The sequence below is a fragment of the Montipora foliosa genome, chromosome 3, assembly GCF_036669935.1.
Source record: "Montipora foliosa isolate CH-2021 chromosome 3, ASM3666993v2, whole genome shotgun sequence".
Classification (NCBI taxonomy): domain Eukaryota; kingdom Metazoa; phylum Cnidaria; class Anthozoa; order Scleractinia; family Acroporidae; genus Montipora; species Montipora foliosa.
This window is the reverse complement of record NC_090871.1, coordinates 54,621,013-54,631,012: the sequence shown is the minus strand read 5'-3', so window position 1 is coordinate 54,631,012 and position 10,000 is coordinate 54,621,013. Positions and strand designations below refer to the sequence as shown.

General features: G+C 39.6%; 2 protein-coding genes across 6 annotated transcripts in view; both read left to right on the top strand.

The window, feature by feature from the left end:
* The window catches only part of LOC137997674 (uncharacterized), a 45,031-nt gene extending 36,030 nt beyond the window's left edge, over nucleotides 1–9,001 (top strand). For all 4 annotated transcript variants that reach the window (XM_068843806.1, XM_068843807.1, XM_068843805.1 and 1 more), the window contains one exon: nucleotides 4,535–9,001. In XM_068843806.1, coding sequence (XP_068699907.1) covers nucleotides 4,535–6,912 — 2,378 coding nt within the window. In that variant the 3' untranslated portion in view covers nucleotides 6,913–9,001. The remainder of the gene's footprint in view (nucleotides 1–4,534) is intronic.
* LOC137997682 (protein NLRC3-like) overlaps nucleotides 1–10,000 on the top strand; it is a 173,339-nt gene that overhangs the window by 94,143 nt on the left and 69,196 nt on the right. The gene's annotated exons all lie outside the window — the stretch shown is intronic.

Below are 10,000 nucleotides of genomic sequence, written 5' to 3'. Positions count from 1 at the left end.
TTATTCTCATAATCTTTATGTGAACGTTCAGGTTGTGAAACGTGACATGTTTGCCGCCGAGATCTACTATTACATAACGACCGAATTTGATTACGCGAAACGTGACTCTCGCCATGCGGCATATGGAGGTGTTGTGTTACAACGGTTTGAATTTTTGAAAGTTTGTATGGGGAAAAACGGTAATCGACATTTCAGCCTAAATTTTGATATTTTTGCAATAAAAAGGACTCACCTCAATGTCTTATTGTCTTTTCTATTGTCATCTCGCTTCTCAGCTCAATCCGAAGCGTTTTAAGCGAGTTATCACTTTTTGGTTATCCTCTCCTAAAAAAGAGGACGGCTTGCTTTCTTCGATTCAGAACCTTGTAGCGTGCGCTGTGTTGATGAATATGGCTTGGAATTTAACTGAAAGGGAGCGCTTAACCCTGTACTATGATTCTGCGGAGGAATTGGGGCGGCTGTCATGCTTTCAGTGGTTTTATTTCGCTTCGAGCGTGGGTCAGTCCCGAATCGAGTGTGTAGCTTGAAGTTTCTGTTAATAACTGTTAGTATAAATACACAGGTGATTATACAAAACCGCGCGCTCTCATTGGCTCGCTATCTCGGATTATCAGCCGATAATCACCTCGACGGACAAAATGGCTGCCAGTAGTCGTTTTGCCACTGTAAGTGAAGATGATTTCGCGTTGAAATGTTTTTTTCCCTCTTTTTTGAAATAATCACCTGTGTATTTATACTAAAACAATTATTCGCCTCAGGCTCAGTGATTATCGGTAAATATTCACCTCGACTTTGTCTCGGTGAATATTCACCGATAATCACTTCGCCTTCGGCGAATAATTGTTAATTATTTTCACGAAGTTATAGCAACGTTATAGTGTCTGTGCGGTCACATGACTATGACGTGGTGAAAAGTTAGTTCCGCCATATTGGAGGGGTGAAATCTGTCACGCGACTCCTCGCGTCTTGTAGCGATGCCTTCGTTTTGTCTAATCGTTGGATGCTCCAACGATAAAAAGAGACGTCCAGACCTTAGTTTTTGTAGGGTGCCTAAAGTTATTACTAGTCAAGGCGAGCAGACGGAAATTTTGTCGAATGAACGGCGAACTAGATGGTTAGCGGCCATAAGTCGTGATGACTTGACCGAAAGCAAGCTTGAGAGCGACCGTGTTTGTGGAATTCATTTTCACTCTGGAAAAGCAGCTTCCCTCTGGGATAAATTCAATCTAGACTGGGTGCCTAGCTTGCATTTGGGCCACAGCAAGTTCAGACCGACAAGAGAAACAACAAGAAAGAGCCCAGAGAATAAGAGAAAGACGTAAACGCGAGAGGGAGCGTGAAGAACAGGATCAGGCTGTTAAAGAAAAAATGTCCAGGAAAGATGAATCAGAAGCCCATGGCGATAGAATCAGGGATATTTCTTTCGCGGCTTAAGATGAAGATTTGGTAGAGGTTCCAGAGGAGGAGGAAGACGGGAACAACATGGCCACGCAAACCGAGCCAAGCGAACTCACGCAATCACGGTCAACGCAAACCGAGCAGTGTGATTACATGTTTCGAACGCCTAAACCTTGGATGCCAGAAAAATCCACCGCATTTGAACAGGAATTTTTTGACGGAGATGACGGTAAAGTTCGCTTTTACACTGGGTTACCCTCGAGGGAAGTTTTAATGAAAACGTTCTCCTTTGTATCTCAACATGTCAACAGACGCTCCCTGTCATTGAGTAAATTTCAGGAGTTTGTTCTGGTGTTAATAAAACTACGGCTGGCCGTTCCACACCAAGATCTTGCTTATCGTTTTGATGTTTCTAGAACTGTTGTTTCTCGCTTTATTGTCACCTGGTTAACTGTCATGGATGTTCGTTTATCTCCTTTAATTTCCTGGCCAAGTCGGGAACAATTTCAAAAAAAACTTATGCAGTTGGCCCAGGAATTAATAAAGTGATATTAATTAATAGCAATTGAACTAAAGCTCAGTAAAACAGAAATTTTTTTTTGGTTTCTAAGGGCAGTGCTTGTGGGATTGACAATCTAGTACCCAGTGCAGCACTTATTTGGGTTCTAGTGCTTAGTTGAAAGAGTTTGACAGTGTATTTCAATTTAGTAAAATCCAGCTAGTGGTCGATTATCTATGCTGCATTCTGATTGGTTGAGCTACTACTAGGCTATATGTTATAGCCCACTAGTAACGAAGAGTGTCAGCTTTGAAAACCAAAACTATGTTTTTGCTAGCTAAAGTTGTTTTGTCTTGATATTTTATATATATATTTTTATATTTTTGTCTTGATATTTTGACCAACAAGTTGGTGTCTGCTACAGAGACGTTTTGACCATGTATTTGGTTTTTTTATATGTTAGCTTTCCTTTGTAAATAGTTTTTTATTGTATTATTTTAATAATGTAGCTTTCTTTCATACAAATATATATATTGCAAGGTTCATATGAGCCTCCCACACAGATACTTAACACTGTTTCAATCACATTTTCTGATGCTGTAGAAAATATGGCGAGCCTTAGTAATAAATAATATTTTTATCCATGGACAAGGGTAATAAAATTGATCAAATATAAAAATATTGTTGAATGAATGGTGTGATCCTCCTTTAATATCTAACACTGGGTTGGAGAGGCAGTAAAATAAATACAATATTTCTGGCTCTTTGGAATGAAGCCTCAAGTGCCTCCTGATGAACTGCTAGATTCTCCTTCCAATTTGTCTTGTTTATGCTCAATAATTAAAGGGAGAATTTAATACATGTATTAATATCAGGAGTCATTTGTAATTGGGGCCTTATTCCACACTGCCCTTTCGAACAGAATGAAAAAATGCCTCTCAAGATAACTGGGTCCTTTCATTCTACCTTAAGATTAGTTCTCTACTGGGATTTAATCTTTGCGGGTACTACCTGGAAATCACTGTCCCTCATCTGTGGGATTTTTCCCAATAAACAAGTACAAGATGAGGCAATGGTCACTTACAGTGTATCATAACAACAAGGGTGTTTACATAATTTTATATAACTGTGTGCAATGAAGAATGTAACCTTTTCAGCCCCATATCAAGTTCTGCAATACAGCGCATTTCTTATGGTACTGTTCAGTTAAACATTGACACATTAATTTTATCTTAGATGGTCCTTTTATTCATTCTCCTGACCTGTATGTTTCATTAGGCAGTGATAATGAAAGGTCAGGAGAACTTATTTGCTACTCGCTATTAGGGCTTAAAAGGTTAATACTTGGGAAAATGTCCATTATTAAAGATCAACGGTTGGAAAAAGTTCCATTCGACTGGACTTCAAACATCTTGAAAGGTGAGGACGCATCTTCGGGATATCAAATTGAATAGTCAAGGGTTCAGTGAGCTGAAAGAACACTTCCTTCTTTGGTTGATATTATCCACAATGGCACTTGCGGATCATTCTTTCGTTGGGAATGTCTCACTTTTGCAAGAACCACGTACTTATCTCGCAATGTTTGTCCAAGAACACTTGTAATAAAGCCGGAAACCATATGGTTGTACGCAAGGAGACTTCTGAAATTTTTAAACTGCTCCTTTGTATAAAAACTCGTATCGAGCACTAGATATGACAGAAGATCGCACGACTCGACTGGAGGAAGACATTCCGGAGTACAGTTTTCTTGCGGAATAAAGAAAGGGTCGATACCAATGGCCGCTATTTTCTCCACATATCTTCTCCTTATGTTGCCCTGTAATGACTCGCCATAGACAGACAGAATAAACTTGAAATTTGTCTCGCTCTCAGAAGGACACGCTTCAGTTGCCGCCATTACAAATAGAACATTACTCCTCCAAGATGGCGGCGCCTCGTTTTCGGAATTTTTGTGACGTCACGCGAACAGACACTATATGTGACTTTATTTTAAGAAATAGAAAACATGTGCCGTGTTTCTATCGAGTTATAGAAACAAGAGTGAAAGTTTGGGAGAACGAGAAATGCTGTGGGAACACGAACCGCAGGCGAGTGTTTCCACAGCTTTCTCGAGTTCTCCTAAACTTTCACGAGTGTTTCTATAACTCGATAGAAACACGGAGTACATGTTTTCCATTTCTTTTAGAAAACAACGCGACCAGAAAAAGGAAAACAACTTGTTAACTCTAATTATCAAAATGTAAATTATCTTTGGGCTTGCAAACCAGTGGAACCTCAAAATTTTGTCACAAGATCAAATTTAGCACATGACAGTCATTTGTCACTCGAACGCTGACTCGCCAGCTTTTCAACAAATATATTTGCCTCATTACATTCTTGTAATTTCTTTATGAAAGTTGTCTCGCTCACTTTATCCGTGTGAACAATGAACTTAGTTAATCTGAAGACTCGGATCAGCTAGGAAATCGGTAAGCCAAGAATAGTATACCAGAGGCAAAGGATCGATTTGCGCTTTAATATTGGAAAACGTCTCTTGGTGATGAAAAAAAAAGCTACAAAGACTAGAAGAAGCGAATAACTATGAGTCAATCAACCACTAAAATGATACTATTTTCTTGGTGTTTGTTTGTTTTGCAGCTAGTTCTTCATGTCAAAGTCATATCATAGAATGGATAAGACAAATTTACGAAAAGCGTGAAGGGGTGGTATTGCCAGTTCCTTGGTGTGAAGGGTTCAGCTTCCAATTAGAAGACATTTTCACCAGACTTAGGATAGTCGCAAAAGAAAAGACACGCGGAACGCTGACGAAAGAAATCACCAACATGACGGGTATTTTTACATCACACGAAGATTGCCAGCATCCACGGATTGTCCTTATTGAGGGCGAACCCGGCATAGGAAAGACGACCTACTGTCAAAAGCTGGCATATGATTGGGCAACTAAAGAAGACCGCGAATGGGACGAGTCTTTCCCAAGAGTAGAGGTGTTCCTTCTCCTCAGTTGTCGTGAAATTGAATCAAGTATCTGGGAGGCTATTGACAGTCAAATTTTGCCGGAAGAAACTGACCCAGGATTCAAAGAAATGCTTTTCCGGTTTGTGCAAGAAAACCCATCTAAAGTTCTGGTAGTGCTCGATGGGTTAGACGAGGCAGACCCTCAAAAACTGGATGTCTATCTTAGTCTTATTCAAAGAAAGCTACTCCCTGGTTGTCACATTGTTCTTACTTCTCGTCATGAAGCAGGAAATAAAGTAAGACGTTACTCGGACACACTCTTGGAGATTGTGGGATTTACGAGCAGTGATGCCAAGTGTTTTATAAGAAAGTATTTTCGACACACAGTTCAAATGGCAGAGAAGCTGATAAAAGTACTGTGGCATCAGCGTAGTGAAGGGAATTTAGAAGAACTAACAAAAAACCCTTTAAATACACTTCTCCTCTGTGTGCTTTTCGAAGATTTTGGCGGCGGTCTACCTAACAACAGAACACAGCTGTTCTTAGAGATTGTTCTCTTCGTTTTGAGACGATACGAAACGAAGTACCTTTTACCAAGTAGTGGTAAAGACCTTCTTTCAGTTTACAAGGAGGAACTGATGACCTTAGGGAGAATGGCGCTGGAATCTCTTTGTAAAGGAGAGCTGCATTTCGAAGACGCCGAAGGGAATTTCAAGGAAAGTCTGTTCATTAAATTTGGCTTTCTCTCGATCCAGGCTGGCTGTAGCAAGAGAACTCCTTGTGTCCGTTATAGCTTCTTTCACAAGAGTTTTCAAGAGTTCTTTTCGGCCCTGTATCTTGCGTTTTCCATCCTTGATGGAGCAATTGAAAAGAAATCAATTCTGACCGACGAAAGATTCTTTGGTCAATTAAATCAAGTTTTCATTTTGATGAGTGGAATCATAGCCTCACAATCCGAGGAAACGGCAGTGTCGATTGTAAATAATGTTGCCTCACTTGCAAGTATGGCAGACCCCAGATCTCCGGCTGACCCGAACTTGTACCTACGGTTGGCTTTGGACGTCATAGAGGAATGCAAAACTTGCTCGGAGAACCTACATATTAAGTTAGTTTATGCCTTTGGTAAGAGTCTTGATTTGACTGAAATTATAATGGACTTCACATTTCATACTCGTCGCATTCATGCCCTTTCCCAGGTTCTCACAGTAAACACCTCCCTTACTACTTTGGATTTGTCTGGCAACTCCATTGGTGATGACGGAGCTACTTCACTTTCCCAGGCCCTCGCAGGAAACACCTCCCTTACTACTTTGTATTTGTCTCTCAACTTCATTGGTGCTGAGGGTGCTACATCACTTTCCCAGGCCCTCGCAGTAAACACCTCCCTTACTACTTTGTATTTGTCTCACAACTGCATTAGTAATGCGGGTGCTACTTCACTTTCCCAAGCCCTCGAAGTAAACACCTCCCTTACTACTTTGGATTTGTCTCACAACTCCATTGGTGCTGAGGGTGCTACTTCACTTTCCCAGGCCCTTGCAGTAAACACCTCCCTTACTACTTTGAATTTGTCTCACAACTCCATTGGTGATGAGGGTACTGCTTCACTTTCCCAGGCCCTCGCAGTAAACACCTCCCTTACTACTTTGTATTTGTCTCACAACTCCATTGGTGCTGAGGGTGCTACTTCACTTTCCCAGGCCCTCGCAGTAAACACCTCCCTTACTACTTTGTATTTGTCTCACAACTCCATTGGTGATGAGGGTGCTGCTTCACTTTCCCAGGCCCTCGAGGTAAACACCTCTCTTACTACTTTGCATTTGTCTGGAAACTCCATTTCTGCTGAGGGTGCTGCTTCACTTTCCCAGGCCCTCGCAGTAAACACCTCCCTTACTACTTTGCATTTGTCTCTCAACTCCATTGGTGCTGAGGGTGCTACTTTACTTTCCCAGGCCCTCGCAGTAAACACCTCCCTTACTACTTTGTATTTGTATGCCAACTCCATTGGTTCTCCTCGCCTTAGTTTAGACTCTCGCATCAAACCTCTGTGCTCCGCGTGATCTTCATTCTAAAGGGTTTCAGTGTTTACATCGACGCCAACAGGATCATGACTCACAATATTAGGGACCTTAAGCAAGGACGACGACAACGGCTACGAGAAGGTTGTTGTCTAAAAATATTATGGAATTTAAGATCTACGACGGAAAACGTGACTTCAAAATATAACATGGCTCTATCATAAGTCTTTCGCGATTATCCTACAATGTGGGCGAAGTATCCTAAAAATGAATTGGTACGAGCGGTTTCAGTGTTAAAATAGAGAATTAAGGATTCTCTGTTGAATGCTTAAGTTGTCGTCAAAACCTCAAATTTGGTGATTTCGCGTCGTCGTTATGCAGAGGACCGCTAAGATACTTGCTAAAATCCGTGCTGCACGTGCAGCACGATTATTTATGCTCTTTTAACCAATAATATTACTGTTTTGTGGCGATGTCGTAGTCGTAGCCGTCAGCGTTTCTTAAATTCCCTATTATTTCTCGTTACTGTAATGATTTTGCGATTACTCCAAGTCGTTCGGCTTGGAAAGTGTGAATACATAATCCAAGAATAAAGTTGATGAGAACAGTGTGGATGTTCAGAGAGAAAATTGAAAATTCATAGTCATGTGCTCTCGTTCTCTACATGACCTCAAATTTGAACATTTCACGTCGTAGTCAAGACGAGAACGGCAAAGAAATGTATCAAGATGTAAAGCGCACGTGCAGGGCTTGCAAAGCTATTGTGTTTGCTCGCTAAATATGCAAATTTATGGCGTTCTTGTAGGCGTTGTCGTCAGCTCAAGGTCCATATTATCTTTTAGAGTTCACGGTGTTGTTGTTGAATTTGACGATTATCTCACTTCACCTCCTCACCCCTTGTTCGTTGGTTTAGCATGCATTGAAAGGTTAAAAGTCACTTTCTTGCTAGTGCGTCACGAGAAATGAAGGGCTTACATACATAGAAATACACCCATTTTGTCCCTTAAGATATGTTTCAGTTAAAGTGTTACTCTGATAAAAAAACACAGTCGAGTCTTTTTTCCTTCGGATTTTGAAAGTTTGTTTGCTGAACACTTGACTGGCCAAATGTTTGGATTTTTTGTGGTCCGCCATTACTTACGTTCAAAACTGACCGATTGGACATTAGAGGGTTGGATCTAGAGGTAAGCGACTTCATTTACTGACTAGTTAAACGTTTCAGCGCGTAAATGCAGTTTATCATATATGCAAAACACGAGTTTAAAGTCTGAAAGCACGAAACTCCCCTGCTGCATATCAAGTCAGCCACGTACACACGCACTGTCACTTGTGAGTCTTTGACGTTATTTTCTCTTCGATCCAGCTCTCTCAAGAATTTAAAGTTAGTAATGGCAGAACCATTTAATAGGAAAATGTCAGTTAAAAGTTTGAAATCAAAGCTTAAAACTTGGGTCACTTAGTGTTAACGTAGTTTTGAAATCCAAAGAAAAAGAAGAATTGATTTTTTGGTCATAGTACGGCTTTAAGACATTTTACATAAAATAGAAAGGAAGATGTGCTACTCAAGATGTCCGCATAGATGATAGACAGCAGGCGCGCAATGCGATGACTTTTTATGACTTCCGTCAGTTGCCTTTTTTAATCTACTTCAATTTCACATAGAACTCAAGCCGGTCAAATGCTAAAAGCGCCAGTTTCGTTGCACCACATTTTTGTCTCTTTTTTGAAATAGACCAAATTGGCAAACTCATTGTTTAGCCCAATTGAGATCCTTTCAGAATAAAACGTTTTGTTCCAAGTATTTTTATATTATTTAAATGTGAATGCTACATTAACATGTAAATGCATTATAAACCCCGAGAGATTTGAATGTAAACTTTTCCCCTAGTGTAAACATAGTCTAAGAATGTGTCTGTACGTGAATGCTGTTTAGACGTTACTGTAATGATGTCAAAGAATGCTGCGGCTTTTCACATTCAGGTTCAGTAATCTGACAAGATTCTTGTAAAATAAATTTATTTACTTGTTAATAACAAATGAATTTTAGTGGCAACTATTTAAGGCAAATGCTAGTTTCAATAGGCCATTTTCCAAATATCAAATATTCAGCTTGATATTGAGGCAGTGAGAACAGTATGGAATGAATGTGAAAAATATTTACATAATTATCATTCACTTTCCTTTGTCTTTATCCTCTAAATCTCTCTTTCAAGCTTAATTTTAATATATCGAAAAAGGCCTATTCAGTGCTTTAATTGATGCACTAATATGTACATTAATGTTGTTAGGTCTATTAAGCTGCGAAGATTGCTGCAGCTTTTCACATTCAGGTTCAACAAATCTGACAACATCCTTATAAAGTAATTTATCAAGGTGTTCGCTTAAATGGTGTTTTTATTCTGCGTTAGCGATATCTATACATTCCTGCGTTTTCAAGGCGAAACAAACAATCTTTGTGGTATCCTTTTAATGCAATTTTACAAAGGTCTTATCAATGAAGTTTCTTCATTACTTTGCTTTGTGTAATTATAGTGTTTTGTTTACGAATTAAATCATTTTAACAAGAGAGTTTGATAGGTTTATTCTACTTATCGGGAGCAGCGAGTTTAAGAGGGTCCTGATATGCTCTTACCTGAGGATTACCATAGAAACATCTTTCAACCCGAGTTCAAGGCTCATACTGTCATTTACCGTAAGAAACCAAAACGTTCATCTCCACGATCAGGTTGTTAGGGTAAGGAGACTTTCTCAAAGACGAAAAGGAAAACGTTTTCTTGTCTTCTTTTATTTCCTTTGTTAACCCTTTTATTCCCAAGATCGAAACGTTCATTCTCCTAACTAGTATCATAGCTTTCTTTGTTGAGTAGTCATGAGAATTTGGTGTTAAATCACATCTCTTAAGCTGATAATTCTCTTCTTTGTAAATACCTGTTTGACAGAGATTTTATTGAGATTATGAGGAGAATTTACGTGCTGATTATTGCTGGGAGTCACAGACTGAGCCCTTACCCCACTATCTACCCCTTAGTCTCCAAGTATCTTTATCGTATCTGAAATGAATGCATATTTGAAATACGGGTTAAAGACGAAAGAGAGAAGTAATCCTCACACTTATCTGGATAATTTAAGA